The following is a 24621-nucleotide window of genomic DNA, read 5'->3' on the forward strand; positions in this document are numbered from 1 at the left end:
GGCGTCGCCTTGGCCAAGGGACACCGATGACTTTGGCGGTGTCCAGCCCATCTGACAGTGCAGATGCAAGAACAAACATTATCTAGGAGGAGCGGAGAGGCAGCGGGGGCCTGCGCTAGCTGTGCTCCGGCAAGATCTCTCTTTGATCGGGGTTGTCCGTAGAAAACAGGCCTTCCCGTTGACCTTTCTGCCCAGTCACTTAGCTTACGTGACCCCGCTACCATCAGGATTAATTACCTACTCTACTAAGAGTGCCCGAAGCAGTATTTTAAGCTGAGGAGAGGTCTGTTAATTAATAACATTTAGGGGTTTTTTATTATGAATATGATGAAATGGCTCACCCGCACTGGCTGGAGATGGATGTATTGTGTCTTCCCATCAAAGACTCTGCCTTCTCCTTGGCCAAGGTCAAGGACAAGACACTGGGCAGAGTTTCTCTGTGCATTACACACAAAAGGGAAGGGGGCAAATCCCATACCAGGGCTCTTGTCCTCGTCCGGGCTCGGCCGACTCCCTCCGGACGTGACCTGCTCTATGATCTGTTTGAGATGGTGCTTGAAGACCGCCGTCGCCAGCTCCTCGTAGTCGCAGCCCAGCACTTCTGCGGCGTTATTAGCCGACTCAAATGTCATGAACTGCTTCCTGCCAACTGACAAGAGAGGAGACAAAGACCAACTGAATGGGGCACAGCGAGTCCGAAGAAGGCCGAACACAGCTTGACCGCAGCCATCACCCCTTCCTGACCCAAAGAACAACGCTTTCTCATGGGGACAGCATAAGGGAGTGGAAAGATCATAGACAAGGAGGGTGGACGGGAGCTCAGGGGGTCACATCCAGTCCGACCCCTGCTCCAAGCAGGACCAAGGATGGAGACGCCTCCACCTCTCTGGGTTGAAGCCCTCAGTCACCCTTGCACTGATGCCTCCTCGCTGCCCCAGGGAGATGTCACCCTCCTCCCGTGCATAAATGGCCCCTCACGTATCACTTGCAAACCGCTTTCTGCTTCCCTGGCCCCAAAACGAGATGCACCGGGCCCCGTGCTAAGCATTACCGCCACAAAGACTTTGTCTGGGTGGAAACAGGCAAAAATCCCAAAGCCGATTGCAAAACTTTGACCTGAGCATTTTAGACCATAGCACCGAGCAAGGTATAACCCCGTGCCGAGATGCTCAGGCCTTCGGGTGAAAAGTGCCCCCCAAAACCACCGACAGACTTTTTTCAGATCTGGAACACAATCAATTTTCTCCCGCACCCAATTAACAGGCTCGTGCTGTTCCCTGCCGGAGAGAAGGCGACAAATGCCGCGCCATAGCAACATTAATTACTTGCAAACGACAATTGCGACGCTCGTTCACAGCGGCCGCCGTAACGCAAGACGTAAGAGAAATGTTTCTAGGTTCCTAATATGTTCACGCCGTACGAAGGTGGAGGCGGAAGAGGGGGTGAGATGCGAGGGCACGTGAGTTGGATGTGATTTCTCAACGCTGAGTAATTTAAAATCAATTGCTGCTCAGGTGTTGTATGGCACAGCTAATTAGTTCTAACCTGATGCAAGCCGCTCATCAGCAAGGCAGGGAGCAGAATGAAGCTGATTTCCCTTTCCCTCTGCACAGGGAAGCAGACCCGTATTTATATTCCAAGCTACACCGAGCCCAGCTCCCCCCATTTCAAACACCAGTGAAGATGTGCTCCCTCCAACCCCGCCGTCCTTGCTGAAGCCGTGCAAAATCCCCGGCCTGCCGTCCCTGCCTCGCACCTGAATGGAGGTGTGGTGGAGGAAGGACTGGTCCCTTGGCTAGCTGCATGTCTGGATGGAGCTGCAATGCTCCTCCTGGCTTTTTGCAGATGCTTTTTGCATCCCTTTAGGAACTTCATGCTGACACTTTTCAAATCCAGCCAAAACACTTCTCCCCTTCAGCTTGGCTCACGCTGCACCGCGGCCCCCCTCCGGCAGCATCTGCTTTGCGAAGTCTCCATGCATGTCGCCTACATCAACACAGCCACCCAGCGGGTGCATGCAGCTGGCTCAGACCCTCCAAATCGGTTCACTCGGGGGCAGAAACGAAGCGTGGAGAATGCCAGGCCCAAAGGAAACATGTTCAAAGACTTCAGAGCAAGCAAAAAGAGGAGGGGGACTGAACTGTGACCTTAGCCATAGCGTAGCCCCAATTGCAAGGGATATTCCTGTGCATGCATTACGTGCTTGAGGGGACTGAACAAACCGACGTGTTTATGCAAGCTGACAGGCTTATGCATCGATCCCTCCAAATCCAGGAAGGTCTTTTTCAAGCCCAACTCTGTTTGCAGTCTCCATAACCCTGGAAGTAAAGCTGCTCTCGTCCCCCACTACAAATAGAGCTGACATGTATTTTCAAGGAAAATTATTTATATCCAGCAATACTCATTCCAGCTAATGATTAAAATCAATAGGGAGACAAACCGCAGAATAAATGCTTTTACAAATCTAAGGAGAAATATGATTCCATGACAGCGAGCTGGCAAGAAATCAGCATCGCTGGATGAAATGAGTAGAAAACGGAGGAGAGAGTCAAAGTCATACAGAGACCTTTCACTAATGCAGAGGGGATATTGGAATAAGCCTTTCTGTAACCTGCAGCCAGAAAGCAAGTACAAAAAAGAAAAGGAAAGGAAAGGAGGAACTCGAACCAACCCGAACTGCTCGTAGGTTTGCTTTAAACAACGAACAAAGCACAAGCCAGAGGATCGGTTTTTCTCTTGCTTTGCACATATTTTTCTCCTTTATGTTTGGTGCTGACGGCGTGAGCTACCGTTCACAAAAGCTTGCACTAAGTATGTATATGCCACTGGAGGTAGATTATATAGCTCTATCTAGATACCCATATAGGCAACCATCCGTCCTCTGCGTCGCGGTGTACATGTAACAGGTCCAGCCAGGCGCCTGATGAATCCGCTTGTGGCCGACAAGCCCAACTCGAGAGCGACACCGCTCGTAGCAAGCATCGCAGGTCCAGGTGGTGTCTGAGTCGGAGTCCAAGTTTGCAGCACGCTGGTTCCTTCTTTCTTGCTTCGCTTCCAGCCTCTGGATCAAAGCTGCTTCACGCCGCGCTGCAGCCAGCGCCAGGTGTTCCCTCCAGCCCAGGCAGGATTCGATGCGCTCCTCCCAGATGTTGAACGACTTCAGATCATGCTTTGCACACATCGTAGAGGGTGACCCCACTTCCTAGAGCCGTCTCAAATCTCTCTATACCAAATACTCTTGGGGATACGGTCTCCTCCCCTTCTCCTGACGTGGCCGAGCCATCACACCCCCTCTTCCTAAGAGCGTGTCAGTCCTGCGCGCTCCAGCACCTCGGTGTTTGGCATTTGTCTTCTCGCTTTATTTTCAGGATCTTGCACAGGCATCTCGCGTGGATGCTGTTCAGTCTCCTGATAGCGTGTGTTGTCCACGTTTCTGAACCATAAAGCAAGGAGAACAGCACACAAGTCTCATAGATTCGCGTCTTCACCTTCACCTAAGTGGTAGTTTGCTGTTCTTCTGCAGAAAAGGACCTGGGGGGTCAGGGGACAAGAAGCTGAACAGGAGCCAGCAGTGTGTCCATGGTGCCAAGAAGGCTAAGGGCATCCTGGGCTGCATTGGGAGGAGCGTTGCCAGCAGATCCAGGGCAGTGATTTTCCCCATCTATCAGTACTGGGGAGGCCACATCTGGAGTCCTGTATCCAGTATTGGGTCCCCCGCTACAGAAAGGATGTGGACAAGCTGGAGTCCAGGGGAGGGCAATGAAAATGGTTTGCAGACTGGGGGTCATGACTGGTGAGGAGAGGTTGTGGGAAATGGGCCGATTGAGTCTGCAGAAGAGGAGACGGAGGGGGATTGAATAGCAGCTTCACCTCCCTGCAGGGGGGCTGCAAAGAGGATGGAGCTGGGCTGTGCTCAGCAGGGGCAGATGGCTGGACAAGGAGCAATGGGCTCCAGCTGCAGCAAGGGAAGTTGAGGTTGGATATTAGGAAAACTTTTCTTACTAAGAGGATAGTGAAACACTGGAATGGGTTGCCCACAGAGGTGGGGGAGTCTCCATCCATCGAGGTTTTCCAAGCCTTGTCTGGGATGATGTAGTGGGGCTGGTCCTGCTTGGCGCAGGGGTCGGGCTAGATGGGACCTCCTGAGCTCCCTTCCACCTCAAATTTTCTATTTCACACACATTTCTATAATAGCCTGAAAGTCTTAGCTGCTTTCCCGATTCTCTTGGTTCAGTCTGAAGGTCAAGATATCTGCTGACGGTAGAACCGATAGCAAAAGTTATCGACGGCACCAAGAGATGCACCCTCCAGAGTGATGTCGGGCGCTGGTTCTTCCACCCCCGCTACACGATCACAGTCTTCTTGACACTAATTGTCAACCCAAAGCTCTTGCGTGATGCAGAAAATCTGCCCAAGAGATTTTCCGGGAAGATTTGCTGTGGGCAACCAGGGCCACGTCATCCGCAAGCAAGAAATCTCTCACGACCAGCTTTCACGTTGGCTTTCTCTCTAAACCTTGCCATGTAGAACAAGCCTCCGCCTAGTCTGGTTCAAAGATAAATGCCATCATTGCTGTCCTTGAATGCACGAAGAAGCGGGAATGAAAAGGAGATGTTAAAGTGCACGGGGGCTATGACACCCCCCGTTTCACCCCGTTGCCGACGTCAGAGGCGGTCGAGTCTGTTTTCATGCACCGCGGTTACCTTCATGCCTTGATGCAGTGAGCAAACGATGCTCCACGGTTCGGGGGGACAACCCAGGTTCTTCACAACAGCAAAAAGGGCCTATATATGGGGGGGTATGTATCTATATCTAGGATAGATATCTATCTATATAAATATATTTCTCTATCTATCTACTTTGGTTAGTCTATAAGGCGCAAACCTACCCTGCCTCCTACTTGACTTCAGACTAACAAGGCTACCTGCGTCTCTCTGATGAGATCTCCAAGCCCTGCGGAGAGTGCTGCCACTGAGTGAAAGGAAAGAACAATAATTCAGGATTATTTGCCTATATTTGTTTCGAATTTTTAAATCAAGTTTCTGAAACATTGGAGTCTGGAGGGTTTCAAACGGCTCCACAACCCATCCAGCAAGCGCCGAGACAAAAGAGCAAGCATTCGTTGCTCTCTCCCCCTTTCCCGTCTCAGTTCCAGCGTTTCATCGACATTGGAAAATCCCCGGGATTTCAACCTGCTCTAGCCCAGCGCGCGGACTCAAGCTTTGCATCCGCAATCCTGCAATCACGGAGGAACTATGTTAGAGAGAAAAACTGCCTTTTAAAACTTTATCATATAACAGCAAAATCTCTTCCCTGCTCCCCAGCCAGGTACTTAGGTACTTTTTAATGGTCTCAGAAAAAACAAACCCCTCTCTTAAGAGGCAAAAAGTTATTTAACCCTGATTTTCCTATTGCCTGGGAAGTTTGTATATACTATAGCTGCGTCAAGCTGACAGCAATCATGTGAGGTCCCTTCTGGGCTCTTATACAGCTCCTGTCACTGCCGTATCTCAACCCTGCCGCGGCAGAGATGGCTTTGCTGTCACGATGCTCGGTGGCGAGACAGGGAAGTCTTGCATTGACAACCCAACTGAAGAGAGCCTGGGAGAGTTCCCCGGGTCAGCCAGGGACCGCACGGCAGAGAGCGGACCAGTCCAAATCCGAGTCTGAGTCCAGGGCTTTAACCCCAATCCTCCTCTTCCTTCTGCACATCAGCTCATCCTTCGCACTCCTTTCCAACCCATCCGCCCGCGCATCACAGCTCTGCAGCCGGCAGCGTCTGCTTGCCGGGATGCCCAAGCGAATCACCCTCGACCCCACGCACAGGCCTTTCTGACCTGCCGCCGGAGACAAAGAGATCGATGTACTTGGCACTAAAAAAAACCCAACCCCAAAAACCTTAAATTTCACATCTGTTCCATTTTACGTCTCCCTGCTGAATTAGCCAGTTGGCTTTTGCAGCGATATCTTCACCGGCTCGGCTCGATTTGCAAAGCAATTGTACTGCCTTTCCCAAGCCTGTTGTGTGCAGGGTGAAGCATGCTTGCTCCACTTCTTAAATTATGAACAGCAGCAGCATGCAATCCGCCTGGTGTGAAACATCCTACCTCCAACACCCAAGAGGTAATTACTTCAGCCCATTTACTATTTAAGAGAAGCAATATTAAAAAACACTATCAACACCTCACTTATTCTCCCTCTCTCACGCACAGAGAGTCCCCCCGGAGCTGTAAAGCACTTCTCGCGCCGAACGCCGGGTGTGCTTGTTTCCATCATTTGGAGGAGCTCTTAATGCTGAATCACGGGAACGGCGCTTTATTGGTTTCCTAACAACAACATCACCCGGCTGTCCCCGAGCAATACAGAACATCGCCTCGCAAAATTAGAGGAGCGCAGGAGCCGGTGCCCCACCGGGGCGATTGGGGGCTCGGTATTTCCTTTCCTGTGCTTTGCCAGGAGGAACGGTGTAATAAGATTGGCCTCGCTCTTAACCTCGCATTAGTCGTTAGCGCTAAACGCCAAACCCCGGCGGTGGCAAGATGGGATGCGAGCCGTCTGCACGGGAGCCGCGAAAGACCAGCCCTGTCGCTGGCGGCTGCCGTGGGGCTACTGCCTGCAAAAACCCTAGCGATGCCGGCACCGCAGAACGGGCCTCTCCCTTCCCTGAAGTCGCAATGGGTCCAATTCTCCGGGGCCATTACAGCAGCTGGCACTCGCTCGACAAGGCAGCGAGCAGCCCCCGTCCCCCGCCACCTGCCTCACGGCTTCTCCCTGGGCCCACGGTCCGCACCAGCAACAACGTGGCGACTTAATCATTGTTAATTAAGAGTCCCGAGATTTCAGGGGTGAGGCAGGAACATGCGCGCTGCACATATCCACTCTAATCAGGGCATGGGGGAAATAATTAAGGGGAACCGGAACGTGCTGCGGAAGCCAAGCGGCAGGCCTGTAGGAGGAGGGGGCCTCGTTAGGAGTGGCGACGGCTCCTAACGGGGTGGGAATCCCACGGAGCAAACATCACCTGCTGGGAGCACCTGCGTGCACGGCGTCGCATTGCTTCCGAGCCCGTCGGGTGGCGCAGGGTGCAAGCGCGGGGTCCCTGCCATTCACGCAGCACTCGGGGCGGGGGGATGCGATGCAGCTGCAACCCATCAGAAGGACTCTGGTAATGGATAAAAATGCAGCAAAGGCCGGCAGCGTGCCCTTGTCGCCGAGAAGGTGAACGGCATCCTATGCTGGGATGATGCAGTTGGGACCGGACTCGCTGTGACCTCCCGAGCTCCCTTCAACCCTCATTTCCATGACCCCGGGAAGCCGTGCTGGTCACAAGAGGGGCCGGGCCCCCGGCTCACCTCACCAACTCCTTCTGGGTAGACCGGACCAGAATAGGCTCATTTGCACCGGATGCGTCTCTTGTGCCGGCCCTTGGGTGCCGTTGCAAAGAACGCCGCGTGCCGCGGTAAATGACTCGACGAGCAAGAGCAGGAAGGGATGGGACGAGGGATGGAGAGAGGATACATGGGTTTTGCCCTCCTTTGTGCTGGAGGAGAGGGTGTACTCTCCTGTGGCCGTACGGGCGGACTGATGAAACAGCTACCGCAGATCAGCCGGTGCTTGGGACAGGCTAAAACATGCCCTTTACCCGAGTACGACCGTCTTTCAGTCCACAACCGGCCCGCCTCTCGCTCTCACACCCGCCTGCCCACACAACCACACCGTCCATCGCACAACGCCGCTGTGCCGAGCCCGTGGGCCCTCTCGCCTTGTCTGCAGAAGGGCAACCCCGTGACCGCACCGTATCTGCAGTGGTTTGTCACCTCGGCCACTTTCCTCCGCTAGTTTTATCACGGAAGTGTTTGCCCCAGTCCCGTGCTCACATTTATGGCTATTAATGGATGTTTTGGAGGATTTGAGGCTTTGTTTTTAATTTTTTGCCGGGATCTTCAATTTATTTGTCTCCCACTAAATTCTCCAGTCTATTCTCTGTTGACCCATTGTCTAACGCACGACACATTAAAGCCTATAAATAGCAAAGGGAAGAGCCGGGTAATGGCATGATTAAAGAAATCTGCCATTCCGGTTGCATCTCCCTGACGGTTCGTAATAAAGATGTCAGAGAGCTGAATAGATAGTGCCATAACTCGGAGCGCGGGGCGACAGCTCGCCCCAACTGAGGAGCCTTGATAACCATAATAAAAATCCTCAGGAAGGAAGAAAAAGCCCATAGTAACGCGTCTCCAGAGTGGACCCCACGGCCAACTAAGTCGTGACGGCCAGGCCACCGGACAAGAGGGGAAGGCGGAGAGCAATGGATGGATGCACGAGTGAAAACCAGCAGAAACAGAAGGCAAAGTCGATGAATTTGGAAAGTGCTTCCAACTCGCCCCGGCAGACACACAGGGAAAACCAAACCCTCTGCTCCTAGTCTCCCTGCAGCAGGATTTGGCCATCTCTCCATCAAAGCGCCCGCAGGAAGACGGCCTGGGCGCTGGAAACTGGAAGACAGCAATGCTTGCAAAGACGCACTAACTGTTCCAGCCTCGAGGGACTGGAAATCATTTGAGGAGAGGGGAAAAAACCAGTAGCACAGGCATGGCCGCACGGTTGCCAGTCCAGTCCCCCGGCCCCTGCCCGCGGGAAGGTTTGGAAACGCTCGCGGGAGAGGAGAGCTTTTCCCGTCTGCAAGCAGCGAGCGTCCGGCTCAGCCGAGGGTGCGTTCGTCACCAAACAGGAACCTCGAGCCAGCGAGACGATGTCCCTTCACCCCTTTTAACAGCATGAAAAGTAAGGGGGGAAATCTGGGCTCGGTGGAATACAAAAAGAAGGCGCGAGGTCCACATCAGTTACTGAAAGGTCGCGCCATCGCGGAGGCTGTAAAACAGCAGCCCCAAGGCAGCTTCCTACGGGTGTTTTCTTGCCAGGGATGAGGAGGAGATCAGTCACACCGGGCCGCTGCTGATTGGCACCTGTGCTCCCAGGAAATTGGATAATTAATGCCTGCCGGACTCTGCCAGGTGCTCTCATTTTTACATGTTGATTGACACCCCCGTAACTGTACCCGTCTAAGGGGCTTCGAGCGATTCTGGACACTTTCCATCTCAAGGAGAGGAGCGAAGCGAGGCAGCCGGGAGGAGTTGCTCTAGCCCTTTCTCGATGGCAACAGCAGGTCAGAAATGAGACCCAGGCTTCGGGTAAAACACAGCCAGCAATCCCAACATTTGCAGTTAATCGCTGACCCCAGGGCCTGGGATGCAACCTGCACGTGCTCCTCTCCATGCCACAAGATAGTCCCGGACGTGGCAGGGCAGTGGCAAGGCTCCCAAAGGAGCCTGGTTCCCACTTGCACGGCTGCACGGGGACTGAGGGTCTCAGGAAACCCTGCACACAGGACCCGGCAGCACCGAAGGGCGGCAGCGCTCTGCAAAGCAAAGAGGAGCTGGTTTTCGGACGTCCTCCAAAATCAGCGGCGTGTTGGATTGATGCCGGGCGCTCCAGACTTGCCGGGCGGCACCGGAGGGGGGCTCGGATGCAGCAGCTGCGTCCCCCAGAGCCAGGTCCCGGGGCTCAGCAGCGCACGGCAGCACAGAAGGAAGCTCCTCGAGACTCGCTGCCAGCGCGCGGCCACCTCCGGGAGCCGGGGAGAGGTTTATGAGCGCTAACCTCGAGGAAGGCCGCCAGAAACCACCCGCGCTGCGATCGCTGCACCCGTCAGAGAGCTTCGCGGCATTTCAGAGGCAACCAGAAACGCGGACACCGAAGGAGCAGGCTTTTGTGAAGTCCACCTTTTTTGCGACCCATGTAAAGATGCCCCTGGACCCTTTTGGCGCAGGCCTGGGGGAGCAGAGCCTGCGGCAAGGGGGGGGCAGTCGGCAGAGCGCTGCCGTGCAAGCTCGTGCACGCGACCCCCCTCGTCGCACTCGGAGAGCCCCCGTCTCCGAGATAACTGCGACGCCGGGCTGCGCTCTTAAATGCGAGTGAAAAAGGTCTTGATGAGCCTTTCTTTAGTGGGAAGGATTGTGGATGCAAACCTTCAAAGTCTCCAAGAAGGGGAAGGGAAGAGAGGGCTTATCAGGGAAATGGGTTTGACCACAGCAGAAGAGTCCCTCCTCAGGGACCTCTCCTCCAAGCAGCTTTGATCCATTTTTTATCCACATTTCCTTTCATTTCTCCCCTGGTGTTGACACCTGGCAGCAGAATCGATAGCGATAGCGGAGCGAGGCACGCGGAGGCATGCTCTGCTTCTCAATCCTCTGCCTGCGCCGGCGCTGCGACAAGTCCCCGGCTCTGCCGAGGCCCATTATTTAATGCTCTCCTTCACCCAGAAATAATGGAGACAAGATTTGTCAAACGCAGGAGTCTCTTGACCTCGAGCTGACTCGCGGGATGTGCGGGGGATGAAAGGTCCCCGCGGCACGTTCGATAAGTGTGAAGCAGTCAGCTCTGGTTTGCGTAAAAGGGAGTTTTTAACGCCTCTGACATTTCGCGGAGCGGCTGGGATGCGCCGCGCGCTGCACAGCTGGCTCGCAGGCTGCAGCCCTGGGTCCTCTCCGAAATCAGAGCGCTCCTGGTCTAGCCAAGGGGATGCCAGGGCCCTGGAGGCTCTGACGGGTGCAAATCCTTCCTCCCACCATCATGGGCAGATGACAAGAGGGCATGCTCCTCTCCACCAGCTTCTGCTGCTACACAAAATACATGAAGAGATGGGCCGCTCCTGCAGGATTCGGTGCATGGGCAAGCGGCAATGGTCACCCACCAAAACTAGTCGAGCATGGCACGAACTCTCAAGGTCCAGGGCAGGTGTTACCAGCAGACATCCAAAGTTTGGCAGAAACTTTCCGCAAAACAAAGGCAGAAACAGACAACCTGCCCGAGCTAGTACAGGGATGGCAATGTTTCCACCGTTGCCCATCTTAACTTTGCAGGTCCTTTCGGGAGGCGGCTAGGGCTGTTTTGAGGAGGATGCTTCTTCTGCAAGTTGACCGAAGTCAAACCATCCCTGGTGTCTATACCTGCCTTCACATCCCCGTGAGCGAGCTGTCGATCGCAGTTTCCCAGGTTTGCTTTGACTGGAAACCCTGAGGTTGGAGGATCCTGGACGTGACAAGGAATCCAGTCCCAAAAGGCTGGGCGAATGCAGCTCAAGGCCAGACTGACACCCTCTCGGATCAGGATCTGCTCCGTCTTAGAGAAACCGGGTTACTGGTTTTAAACCACGTGCAATAGAGGGGAAGAGAGGGAGGGAGAGAACACACTTCAAAATGAAGACAACAGTCCTTTTTGAATAATTAATAGGTGATTAATGGCATAAATTACCATAAGATATGTTATGACATGTTGCAGAGCCATTTATAAATGCGTACGGCTGATTTTATGGCCACCCGTTATGAAGCCCTCATAAATTGAAGTGTGTAAATCATACGGGGCTGTCTCTAAAATGGGTTAGAGCACATCTTAAAATAATTTATTAAAGGGAAGGCCGTTTCTATGTGCATGCATTCATAAAGTCTTTATAAATATAATCCTTGCTCAGACTCTTACTGTTATAACTCAGTACCCGCACTAGACACTCAAGTGAAGCTCAAATTATTGCTAACGGGAACGCAGCCACCTGGGATACCGCAGCCCAGGACAGATAACTCTCCGAGCTGTTGTGACCTTTCCCGACTCGAAGCTCTGGGGAAATGCAAGAGAACGACCCATGCATCAGTGCGAGACAAAAGAAAACAGCTAAACTCATGGACACAGGCAAGATCGTGAATCCGAAAGAAACCTTTCCGTGTCCACGCGCGTACGCTGAGCCTGTGAGCACCAGCGATGGCCTAACACCGAGGAGGAGACAGCGGGCAGCGGGGTTCATCTAATCGACCGCTCTCGAGTCCCGTCTGCGAGGAGCGAGCGGGACCGCGGGAGAGCGCCGGCGTCTGCATTTGGTGGGTGGGAACCAGAAGCAAATGCATCTTGGAGAACTCCTCCAAAACTCCCGCCTGGCTTTTGGCTCTCGAGCTACAATCGCTCCTGCTAGCATCCCGCAACCCCATCAGAGCCCAAACCCAGTTTTAAATCATCCAAAAGACACTCGGGTCTGGGACAGAAGTGTCATAGACGGTCGGACCCACGCCAGTTCAGTCTGATACTGCATTCAACCAGGTTCACCTTAAACCAGGTTTGAAACTGGCCTGTGCGTGCTGAACTTACAGGTTTAAACCAGTTGCTGGTCGCTTAAACCAGTTGCTGTGTCCATAGCATCGAAGGAAGCGTGGAAGGGGAGGACCATGCAGTAAACACCCCCTGGGAAACACGGGGGATGAACGGGAATCGTATTCAGACCATGCGTCCTGGGTGCTGCACTCACGCCCAACACGTCGGGGTGCATGTGGCACCCACGTGAGCCACCATCGCCCCCTCTCTCCCCTGCACAACTGGCAGCCAGGGATAAAAAGAAAGAGCTGGGAAGCAAGAGAGATGAGAGGTTCAAGTGCTCCTTTACCTTTACAGGCCCCCGCAGCTCCCAGGTGATAGATCCCAGCTAACACGCGCCAAACGGCTTTCTGCTCCTCCGCCGTGATTCCCAAAGTCTCCATAGCAACTTGAAGCTGGGCGAAGGATGCAGAAGCCTTCTGCTTATCTTCAGCCTGCAAGGGGGAAAAAAGACACAACAGGAAAAACTTAATGGCCCCCCAAGGTACAGCAGGAGAGTCTCAAAAAGCACCAGTGCTCCCGCTGAGCACTCGAAGATTATAACAACCAGCCCCAACTTTGCTGCTGCGACACCTCTCCGCCGGAAAAACACCCTTTCAACCTGCATCAATGGTTCCCGTCACAACGTTGCATGCAGGAAAAAGGAAACGGGAGGAAAAAACAAATAACGAGGTTGCAACGAAGCTGACCCGCACCGGGTTGTTTCGACTCTTCGTTTCGAAACGAGCTGGTGTCGCAGACCGGCGCTACGTCGGAACAGAACGTTTTATAAACGCCGAACGGGAGCAAAACGCGCCTCGCCTGGCACCAAAAAAAATGCTTCAATGCACCCAAAATGAAGTCTTCTCCCAGAAAAATGGCATTTCATTGGAAATTAGGAACCTGTTGGGTTTTCGCCCCAAACCTGGAACAAAAATACACATTTCAAAGGGTCACGATTTCCCGTGGAAAAGCTGCTCCAGATTACAGCGAGCTCTAGAGAGGGTCTCGTCTGCGCCCATCTCGCCCTGTGGTCCATCCTTTTGCATCAGGACAGGGGTTGGGATAACACAGGCACCTTTTGAGCCCTCTCGAGGCAAAAAAACATCATTGCTGCCATTAGACCCAACTAGCGTGGCTCTTCCTACCGAGGTTTTGGATTGGAGGAAAACTGCAATTCTTTTTTTAAGGCTTCTTCCTCGATAGAGGCAATCGATGCTGCTGAATTAAAACGATAACCTGATTTTTGAGAAGGGCGATGAACCCGCTGGAGCTAATGGGAGCAGCCAGGACCCTGGAAGACAAGTCCTATAGATGGAAAAAGGACCCGCTGTGCTTGCTCTCCCATGGTTTCTAGGTCCCCCGACAAAGGAGAGAGTCCCTTCCCCAGAGATTGTTTTCTAGGAGCATCTACAGTATTTCCTACAGAAACGTAGTACCTGGTGGTGAAATACTGCTGGTTTAATGCCTACTATGTTGTAAAGCATGTTTCCTATGGGGGTTTTAAAGTCAGGCCAGGCATTTATAAACCTCAGCACGCCAAGCACACACCCAGGTTTGTTCACCTTTGGGACACGCTGCAAAAGCTCGTCTCCTTTTAGCTGTTTTGGGAGGGGAAAGGCTGGGCAATACCCAGGCAATACATGCAAGGCTTCTCTGTCTATGTCCCTCCAAGATGAATGAGTTTTGGTACAAGTAAGAGGTCACCACACAATAGATGGGCGCTGTCTGCAGATCGTAATAAATTAATACATGCAGGAGGAAAAAGAAAAGGGACTAAATGTGCGATCTCCCCCCTGCAGTGGTTTTACACTCCTCGGCATGCAGCATCTCAGGTAGGAGGGAAAGTACATTTAACTGGCCACATTTCTAGCTCGCCTCCTATTGCAATACGGACTTCGACACCGTCGCAGCCCCTGCTGCACAGCGCAGAAGAGAAGCCGAACGAATGCAGCCCTTCATCGTTTCATTGCAGGGAGGAAAGGGGCACAGAGGAAAGGGGCTCTCCCTTGGGTTTGAGCTCCTTTCCCTGGCTGGGAAAACTGCTTCCAACCACTGAGACACACAGCCTTGAATAGCACGTCACCATACACCCCACGTATTTCTACCTCGAGCCGCATTTCTGAGAGTGGTTCACTTGAGGAGATGCCCTTTGCGGTGCTGGGCTGGGCTCCAGGCCGCTTAGCGAGACCGGGGACGTGCCAGTCAGGCGAGTGATGCTCTGCCACGTACCCTACCCATGCCAAAAAATGAACTGCATGCTGCCATGCATAGCACACAACCCCCTTTCTCTGAAGTGCCCTGAGCATCATCTGGGGAGTTAACACGTGGAAGATAACAGCCTAGCTTTGGTAAGGCAGGCACCGAGGATATTTTCATAGTTTCATTGGTGTCAGGGGCTGGAAGCGACCTTCCAGATCATCGGGGCCAGCCCCCCTGCACTTGGCAGGAAAGACAACTGGGACCAGATGACCCCAGCAAGGTGGGCATCAAGACAGGGGATTCAGATAAATATGGTTCAGATTTATAATGCAAATTATGGAGCAAAAAAACCCCTTTGACTCCTAGTCTGGATTGCACCGTCCCTTTAGTATACACGGTGCACTTCTGCCCCCGGAAGCAACCCAATTCAAATTACTGCTGTCCTCCCGACGGGCTGGCTGGGCACGTGGCACCATCTCAGGGTGGAAAGCAGCAGCTCCTTTTTCAGTCTAAAATGTTTCCAGATTTCTATAAGCCATTGATGTTTTCCCAATGAGAGGAGGGCGACAACGGAGAAGCATCCCAGGAAACCACCGGGTAGGCACATGTTTGTACCCAGAGGGCATGGGTGGGTGTGGGTGCAACATCTAATGCCCACCATCTCTAGGGAGAAGGGCACGTACAGTGAAGACAGACTTCCTTTAATGAGCAATCGAGACCTCGAGGGCAAAACCAACCGAGGCAACAAGAATTGCTAGTTCCAGAGCCTAATTTGCACCAAGCTGGCATCACTGCTGCAACCTGGTGGGAAGATCTGCATAAGCAAAATGTCTCCGTGAACGGTTACCACCTGCTTAACTAGGATGGCATGGGAAAGAGAGCTGCATTTCCGAGTCACCCACAACACAGCAGCTACAATCTTGAACGCATCTGGAGAAAGCAAAGCTCTGACTGATGAAGCACAAGGCGAGGTCCTGGCCGGCGCGCGCTGCAGAGACCGGGAGGACCGGCTCGTTCAGCAAGCATCTATAAAGCTGCACGGAAAAAGGGTCCCGTGCAGCAGGACGAATGCTGCCAGCGTTCAGACGTCTCCCTCGATGACAGTTCCCTAACCCAAGAACTTGGGAACTTCGCTAGAAGACCTCGTCTCACCAGGAAGAAAGGAATTGATCATGGAACTAAAAATATGTGGTTGCCTGGAGACGGGCGATGATGATGGAGCATAACAAATATGATTGCATCCACAGCATCCAGTCCCAAGCAGTACCTCGCAAAGCACACGCACACACGCTTCGTTAAAAAGTCCGGATGCACAGCAACGTAAGTAATTAAGAACCAAATACCCAAACAGAAAAAAACAATGCAACATTAAAACTGATTAAGAATATTTTCATTAAGAATATTTCCCCAAGGTCTCCAGAAAGCCACAATCTCAAAACCAGACAAAACCTATATGCTAGCTAAAACTGTCCATTTTGGAGGAAGGGTAAAAGCAGGTATTCATAGGAGGGGGGGGGGGGAAAAAAAGAGACACTGAAAGCCGTGAATGTAAATTAGAAGATAGAAATAATAGAGAATTGGTAAGGGAAAGAAAAGGAGACAAAGAGAAGTCTGTAAGCCAGCAACAAGGAGGGTCTTTCAATAGTATCAGAAACTAAGGAGCCCGAAGGATGATATTGGTCCAGGACCAGGTGGCAATGGGAGAATAATCAATCACAGCCTGAAAAAGGCATTAAACTACTTCTGCTCTGCATTTGGATGTATTCCTATCATGAGAAGATGAAATACTTTCTATTCCACCAGTCACTAGGGAGGAAATTAAACAGCAGATACTAAAAGGTAGACATTTTTAAATCCAAATCCAGATAATTTGTATTCATAACGGTTTAAAAGATCGGGCTGAAGAGCTCTCTGCACCACTAATGTTGATTCTGAATACGGTAGTGTCAGAGGATGGGAAGAAAGCATGTGTTGTGTTGGTGTCCAAAAAAGGGTGACCAGGATGACCAGGGCCAGCGATCTGCCCCTCGGCCTACCTTGACCCCAGGCAAAAATAATGAGACAGCTGACCCAAGACGCAATGAAAGAAGCCTCAAAAGGAAGGGAACAAATGAATGTGAATCACTATGCCTTTATGGAAAAGAGCTCTTGTCGAACTAACTCCACTCCCTTTCTTAGGAGAGTACTAGTTCGGTTGCTAAAGGTAACGGTGTTGGTGCAATATACTCAGATTTCTGTAAACACTTGATGCTAGCCGACATTTTAATGAAGAAACCAGGCAGATGAAAAATCAGAACAGCCCATAAGAGATGCACTGAAAGCTGGCTAATGGACAGGGCTCGAGAAGCGTCTGCCAACAGGGGCGCGGGACTCACGCACCCGTCGTCCCAGCAGGATGCCCCGGGACTGGCTTTTGGCTCGATGCAACTGAATATTTTCACCGACGACCAGCGGAAAATAATGCGGTCGATATTTGCCGATGAAACGAAGACGAGGGAGCGGCGTGTGAGGAGGGGGACAGATCCCCAACACCGAGGAGACCGAGTCTCTTGGTACCGCCGGGCGCAAGCCAACGCAGGTGTTTCAAGCGGGAGGCACGGAGAACCTGGGCCCCGTCTGCAGAACGAGGGGCTCCGCTCTGGGAAGGACCGGCCCCAGCTGCCCTGTCCCCGGAAAAGCGAGCGCCAGCCTGAGACGCACCCGCAGGAGTTCGTTGTGGGAAGCCACGGGGTCGGTGCCGGGCAGGCCAGGGGTGATGCCCGCAGCGGGTCCTTCGGGCTTTACCATCCCCAAAGGCGGCCTCGAACCAGCTCAGCAGCTGCCGTCCCCCCAAAATCATTATTATTTACACAACTGCAAAGTTGTGACGGAGGGCACGCGAGTTAGCAGGTTAGAAATGTAAATGCAATGCGCAATTGGTCAGAGATTTCAATTAAATATTGGAGGATTTGCTCTAACCCTTTCATTTAGGGTGCTAGGCGACTGAGTTAATCACCTGCATTTTTACATCGCTCCGCACAGATAATCCCGTCGGTTGTCGCAGCAGTTTGGAAACTAATTGCCGGCCTTTTCATCGCTCGCTAAGTACCCACGAGCCTGCTGCTGGTTTAGGCCAGCTCCACCACTTCCTCCACCCCTCGCCAACCAGAATATGTCCTTCCCCTTTCTTTTCCAATATGCTGCTTGCCCCGGAGAGCTGCGAGCCGGTAATATGTCTGAGATGTGATATTCATAAATAACACCAGCCCACACTTCCATTAGCTGCTCCAGGAGGTGAGTCCCAGCAGGAGACGTGTGCGCCGTGAGCGGGGAAGTGGACAAATGTCACTGCCACCAAAAAAGGTATAGCTGCATTTTTCTGATGTGATAAATGGCAAAAAAATAGGAAAAAAACCCGATTACTTAAGTGTGCAGCGTGAGGAAAAGCAAAGGCTGTTACCATGATGCTCTGTGAGCTACCACGGCCAAAGCAAGAAGGAAAATTTTCTTTTCATTGCAAGCAGGTGGCAGGTTATTCTGGCTACTTCTCAGTAAAACAGCAGCCACTGAGCAAATAAATCCTGGCTGTTTCTTGTAGATGGGGGGAGCGAGTCCCCAGTGCATTTCGGAGATGCACAGAAATGAATGGTGGCTTGCTTCTTGCAGCTATCAAATGAGCTTAATAAATAAGAGTGGCGTGCTCTTAACCCACTCCTCCAGGAACGGTTTGTGGCAAATGCTAGCGTCACAGGGGCCAGACAGAAGTGGGAAAAAAACAGTGCAAAATCTGAGCATGGCTGGGCTGGCCCGGCTGTCCGGGGAACCACGTTCAGACCGCGGCTGTTGATGAAGTCAGGTTTGCAAGGCGTTCAGAAAGGAGACCCAGAAACCACCCCGCTTCTCCAGGGCGCTCAAAAGAGCCCCGGTCCTCCCATCAGTCACTTCATGCCATGGAGGCCGTGAGACCACCTGGGTGCCCACGGGCAAGGCCGGCACCCAGCAGAAACTCCCCCCTCCGGGACCGAAGTCCCTGCCACCAAGAATGAAAACTGAAGCTTCACGAGCAGCCAGAACGGCTTTCAGTAGAAAAAGGGGCATTTTTCTAGCTGGGATTTTCACTTGAAGGGGAAGGGAACAGGGAAAAGACAAAGGGAAAGAGGAGGGGGAGGGGAAGGAATGGAGAAGAAGAAAAAGCAAAAAAAAAAAGAAAAAATGAAAAAAATGGAAAAATATGAAAAAAGAAAAGAAAAAAAGAAGAAAAAAAGAAAAGAAAAAAAGAAGAAAAAAAGAAAAGAAAAAGAGGAATTCCCATGCTTTGATACACCTGGGGTTGACCCCTTGCGGAGTCTAACCGGTACTGGACTGGGCCAGTCTCCAGGACGTTACATTGGTCAGCGAGCGCCTCCGAGATGCCCGACGGCTCGTTTCTCTGCCCCGGCAGGCTGCGGCACTGGCCTCGTTAGCTCAAGGCCTGCCCAGCGGCGCGGGCTGGACGACGCAGCTGGAGTTTCCTGAGCGAATGCAGGGGCGCAGTCCCCAAGGGCTGATTTCCAACAAGCAAGAAGATGCAGGTTTCTCAGGGCCTCCTCGGATGCCCCCAGGACCTCACCCTCGCTCACTTAGTAAATGCTTCTCGCCACGGAGGAGTAGCCGGGTCTCTTCCTTCACTGAATCGGAGGGATTGAAGGGAAATCAATCGGTCCTGGTTCCTTTCGGCTCTGATTCAGCGTGGCTATCAGCGGCTTCATTGTGAATCCGGTTTCTTTAGGGGTTTATAAGTTGGTCATAAAAATAATGGATTCATGCCATACTTTGAAGTGCTGCTTTGTAACCAGGGAGAGGCAGCGGATTCAAAGCCATTTCAGTGTGTGAAGGGCAGGGCACAACTAAGTGCTGTCTCTCCCCAGGGCTCGCACACGGGCCGCCGGCCCCTCTGCACCCACCGCTGAGGGTTGGCAGGGACGGCGGCAGCGGTGAAGCAAGCACCAGCACCAGGGGCTGCCTTCGGGCCTCGGCAGCTGGAGAAAACGAAGAGCTCCCCCAGCGCTTGATCTCAGTGGCTGTGTCTACGTGAGATGCATTACTGCACTAATCTGCTGTCTACATGTGCAGGTGCTTACTGTGCAGTAAATTAGTCTACTAAGCAGTCAATTTACTGTCTCCGTGTGTCACCGTCTACATGTGCAGGTGCTTACTACGCAGTAAGTTTACTACCGGCATATGCAGGTAATACATTTACTGTGCAGTAAACCCAAATAGCATTAATTGCATGTGTAGACGCGCCCAGGAGGAGGGGAGCTGATCTCCCTCCATGAGACTCACGATACACCCCGGGCACTGCGGTCTGGCTGCGCGAGGTGCTGGGGTGAAGGCCTGGTTTGCTTTGCTTTGCACCCAGGGGTTTTGAACCAGAACAGGAGGCAAGTGAAAAATCAGACACCACCAGAAAATCATCCCCGCGCACCAAATTAAATTTAAATTCCCCACATAGAAATGGCTCCCATGTGCAGTCAGGTAGGGAAGAGCTTGAAAACAGCTTGCAGCTGGCTCCGAGGTAGTTAAGTCACAAAATACAGCTTCGAATCCCCCCGACTTCCGGGGGTAGCTGGTTATTGGTCCCCAAAGGGCAACTCACAAATACTCACTGGACTTTACCCTCTGCAATGCCACCTCCAGAGGCATCTCCGATGGGCAGTTTGCCCTTGCCCTTGCCCCTTCCCCTTCAACGTGCATATTGCACAGGCCAACGACTGGCAATCCCTAATCCCGCGGCTCATTTTTGCACTTTTCCTCTCTGCATTTTCACCTCGAGGATAAAGCAAACTCTCAGACGAGGTTTCGAATGCTGCTGCCGTTTAGTCACAGCAACACAAAGATATGCTGGTGGAGAGAGACTGGCAGAGACATAGCTCATAATTACACCCGGGTATATGTTCCTCCACACCCACATCTGATACGTGTTGCTATAATCTCAACAGGAGCCGTCAGTCAGCGAACAAAGCCTTCCCCTTTTCTCTATTTTAGCAACTATTTTGAATACAGAAAGCAGCACACTATAAAACGACTGGATCTTCATCAGTGCTCAGATCCGCTCTCTGGACTAAAACCAGACTGAATATTTTCAACAAACAGTAAAATTCACCAAAAAGGAAGAGTTTTGGAGCAACCAAAACTATTGGCAAAAACAGGTCAAATTGGTGAATAATTTTGGGGCGGGGAGGGAGGAATAAAAAAAAAAAGAGGGAAATGTTGTGAAAATGGCAAACATTTTATTCTGGCACTTTTTAAATAAAATGTTTCTTTTTGGAAACGCCAAAGAGTTTCATTTCAACACCTTTTCTAGGAAACTTTTCAGTTTGTTGAGTTTCTAAGCAGTGTTTTTCACTAAAAATGGCTTTACATTTGAGCTAAGAAAAAAGGTTTCCGAAGAGGGTGAAACAGCCCGAAAACAAAACGCCGCACTTTGCTCAGGTCAAACAAAACACGCTGGATGGACCCAGACCAAAACGGGGGTTTTGGAGGGGGAATATTGAAAAAATGTCTGCTTTGGTTCAACCCGAGATCATTTTTCTGGGGCCCAGCCTTGGAGCCAACACAGCCGTGGTTTGCTCAGCTGTGCTCTCAGCGGGCTGCTCTTGCACACGCGTGTCGCTTCTCACCGTGTGCCCGCTGCCTGGGCAAGAGTGCCAGCAACGCTGGAGCGCAGAACGGGCGGGGCTGAGATAAGCCCTTCCCTTTTGTGTGCTCTCAACTTTGCCAACCCAGATCTTCCTCGGAGAAACCCACTGTGACAGGCCCGCCAGCAAGTTGGTAGGGTCTAGACGTCTCTAGTGGGACAGAGGAACGGTGCAATGCTGCTTTCATGCCTGCTGGGTGTGGGAACAAAGAGAAGCTTTACCAAAGCAGCGGCCACCACCTCCAGGCTGGGAAACAGCCTGCGGGACTTCATCCCGAAGGGGCTCCAGTCCTAGAACGACGGCGTCTTTGCAACTGCAACAGCGTTGCCACCGTAATGCTGCAATGGGAAGAGCGGTGCAGTAGGCTTCCGGCCAGCTCCTCCGCTGAGTCTAAAAATAAATGCCAGTCCACCCCCCGCTTGCTAGGCTGGGCCTGGAAGGCTTCTCTTACTCTCCCACGCTGGCTGCAGCCCGTGGTGGGATCGGTGCAGCCAACGTCAATCTGTATTGCTTGCACGTGGCCTTCCCTTCCACTCACTCCTGTCCCAGGGGCCATCCCGTTTGGTGCTGCATGTCCTCATCCGAGCAGGAGGCACGGGGTCTGCCCTGACCTGTAAGCATCATCACACCCTTGCATCCTGGAAGGCAGAGCAGGGTATTCTTCATCTGCATCAAGACACCAACTCTCATGCCTGGCCCCACTGGAGGGCACAGCCCCACGGCTGGGAACCCAACACCCTTGGTCCCTCTGCCTCTGCACAGCTCCGGGGGGGTCAGGCCTTTTGTTTTGAGATAGGCCAGGCTCAGGAGAAGCTAAAGAGCCAGCTCAAGCTTGACACACACGTGCACACATGCATGCACATGTGCACCTGGCTGCTGGGCTGTGGCAGGCCAGCAGGGGGAGCTCCTGCGTTGAGCCTCCCACCTCACCATGCCCGTCCACCTCCTGGACTCCACGTGTCTCTCCAGGGATGCCTAAGCCCTGGCAGGCCCCTTTTTGAGTCCCACTGCAGAGTCCGGGGGTAATGTGTGCTGCCACCATCCCGAGAAGGGACTGTCTGGGTCCTGTGTCCTTGGGGAAACACAGGCCTAATAGTCCAATGGGTACTCGACCCAATACAAGAACTTGGGGCACTTCCCCAAGTCAGGGGCCAAAAAGGATGGTCTCCTTTAGTCCACAGACCTCCTGGGCATAATTAAACCCACCCCTCAATAAGTCTCCCACACTAGGTACAAAGGAGAACTGTATTGGTTATAGTGGGTAGGGTTAGAACAGGGTACAGGGTAGAGCAATACCAGAGAAATCCCATCGAGCAAACTCCTGTGGCGGGGGTAGCCTTTAATCTCGCATCTGAGTTACTGCAAGCTATATATCTAGTTGGATCGCAGGTAGCTTACTCACAAGCATCGTCCAGAGGCAGGTGGAGATTCCCTCTGGAGGCAAGCAGTTCCTTGATCATGAGTTTTGAGAGATAGAGCAAGTTTCAGATGGTACAGCTCTTCTTTGTTCCTGAGTATCCCTCATGGCTGCTGCCCCCCTCCTCCTGGGCAGTCCTTAACTTAAATAGCCCTTGTGACCTCATTTACCTGGTCCAATGGAGGCCAGCACCTGTTGGCTGAGCCAACCAATTTGAAATACATCACTAGTTGCCGGGCAGACTCCAGCCCACCAGGAAGAAAGCCCCTCACCCAGGTATGTGATACCAGTCACATAGGCAGAGGGAGAAGGATCCCCCCTCCCTCAGGAACGTGTCCAGCTCAGGTTACCCAAAGAGATAAGGGAAGGATGTGTCTCTGCTGGGCCCATCCTTATCAAATTGTCACAGAGCAGAGACCTCGGGGAGAGACAAAGGTGGCTTTCTGCCACAGGCTGTTCCCCCTGTTCATTTGCTGAGCGTCCCCATGCCTGCTACTCTTGACCCCTTGTGCAGCCTGGAGCTGAGCAGCAGATAAAGGCTAGGCCAAGGTGACCTTGCTGGAGGAACAGATCCAGGCCTGGACCGGGAGATCAAAGGGGCCATCTGGTCGCTCTTGGCAGCGGGCACTCTTGGAGCCCTTTCTAAGGCGAATGCCTGTGTTTGGCTGAACAAGGAGCTTTCGTGCTGTGGGGAAAACTTCCTGCCTGGGCTCGCGGGGAGGATGAGGAGCTGGCGGAGGACGTGCGGCTCTGCCTGTCCTGCCCATTTTGCTAACAAGAGAAGATCACAGCAAAAATTAACACATCTCCAGCAGCAACAAGCAGGTCGAGCGTCGCCATCCTGGGTGTGCTGCTCCGGCCAGGCTGGGAACATACGGCTGGGGCAGCGCCCCCGCCGGAGCCGAACAGGCCAGGCCAGCCCCTTCTCTCGAGCAGAAGGTACCCCCTGCCATGTATATCAAAGGGCTATGTACGGGGGCTAAATACCCCACTGCAACCAGAGCAATGCCCAGCCCACTGCAGCGGTCTGACCTAGCCAGGACCAGGCAGCTGGCATGATGGAGACGATCTCAGCCGCCCTCTGCAGCTACCTCCATCCTGAAAGCTCGCGCCTAGCTGCTGGATTAATCCTTTAATCCAGTTGATTCTCATTAGAGTGGTGTCCATTTAGCTGCTGGCAAGGAGCCAGGTGTCTCTGCTCTCCACCGCGCACACACACATGCACCAGCCCAGGGAAAATAGCCGTTTGCTGCTAGAAAGTGCTGTTTTGGAGGGGGAGGCTCCCCCCACACAGGTGGGGCTGGGGGGCATTCAATGAATACAACAAGCAGGGCTGGGGCACTGCAGTCTCAGTCATGCCACATGCCCATAAAGCTCATATGCCGGCGCCTGGTGCATTGCTGGTATCACAGCATGCGTTAAGACAAGCAAATACCTCCAGGCCAGTGGGCACTGCAAAGGTGAACGCTGCTCAGCACCACGGGACAGCTGGGAACGCCCCAAATACACACATTCCCATACGTGCAGTGGGAAATGGGTCAGCAACGCATGGAGCATTGACAGCAAGGGCCCAAATGTGCCTGCAAACCTGCCTGCCATTGAACCAGCCTCCGAGCCGCGGTGCGGACGTCCCCGGGAGCCAAAGCTGGCACGCAGGTGTGCAAAAGCCGTGCAAGGGCCCACTGCAACACCGCAGCTGTCCTTATGGGGAACATGGGGGGCTCATGCATGTTGGGAAGGGAGGACCGTTTAAGCCGTCTCAGCACTGGCACCGATCGAGCACGCGCCATGCCCTGCAGCGCTGGGAAACTCTTCCCACCCCGTGGCCAAGGGACCCAGTGCTTGGAGGAGCTGCCTCGTGGGGCCGCTGGATGTGATAAGCCGCTATAACGAAGATGGAAAATTGAACAACAGATGTAAGTGCCCATTGCCACTCTGCGTGCCAGGGCTTCGGCTTGCTGGCGAGATGCCTAATCCCTGCAAACCACGAAGGCTAATAGGGGGCAGATGTTGGAAACTGAATGTCATTAGCCCCTAAAAATAGGAGCCCGGGGTTCTCCCAAGTGCGATCTCACCCACCCGAGAGCAAGGAAACCCCCACGCTCTTCACACGCGCCGAGGACGGTACGTCCTGCCTCTCGTCATCGAACGAGCGGGCCGGGAGACCGA

General features: G+C 52.9%; 1 protein-coding gene across 2 annotated transcripts in view; it reads right to left on the bottom strand.

Annotated features, from left to right (window-relative positions):
- Positions 1-24621, bottom strand: part of MYO18B (myosin XVIIIB) — a 127119-nt gene that overhangs the window by 91103 nt on the left and 11395 nt on the right. For both annotated transcript variants that reach the window (XM_019486890.2, XM_014594791.3), the window contains exons 10-11: positions 12488-12632; positions 479-649 (exon numbers count right to left, since the gene is read on the bottom strand). In XM_019486890.2, coding sequence (XP_019342435.2) covers positions 479-649; positions 12488-12632 — 316 coding nt within the window. The remainder of the gene's footprint in view (positions 1-478; positions 650-12487; positions 12633-24621) is intronic.

The sequence above is a fragment of the Alligator mississippiensis genome, chromosome 10 (assembly GCF_030867095.1).
Source record: "Alligator mississippiensis isolate rAllMis1 chromosome 10, rAllMis1, whole genome shotgun sequence".
Taxonomy (NCBI): Eukaryota; Metazoa; Chordata; order Crocodylia; family Alligatoridae; genus Alligator; species Alligator mississippiensis.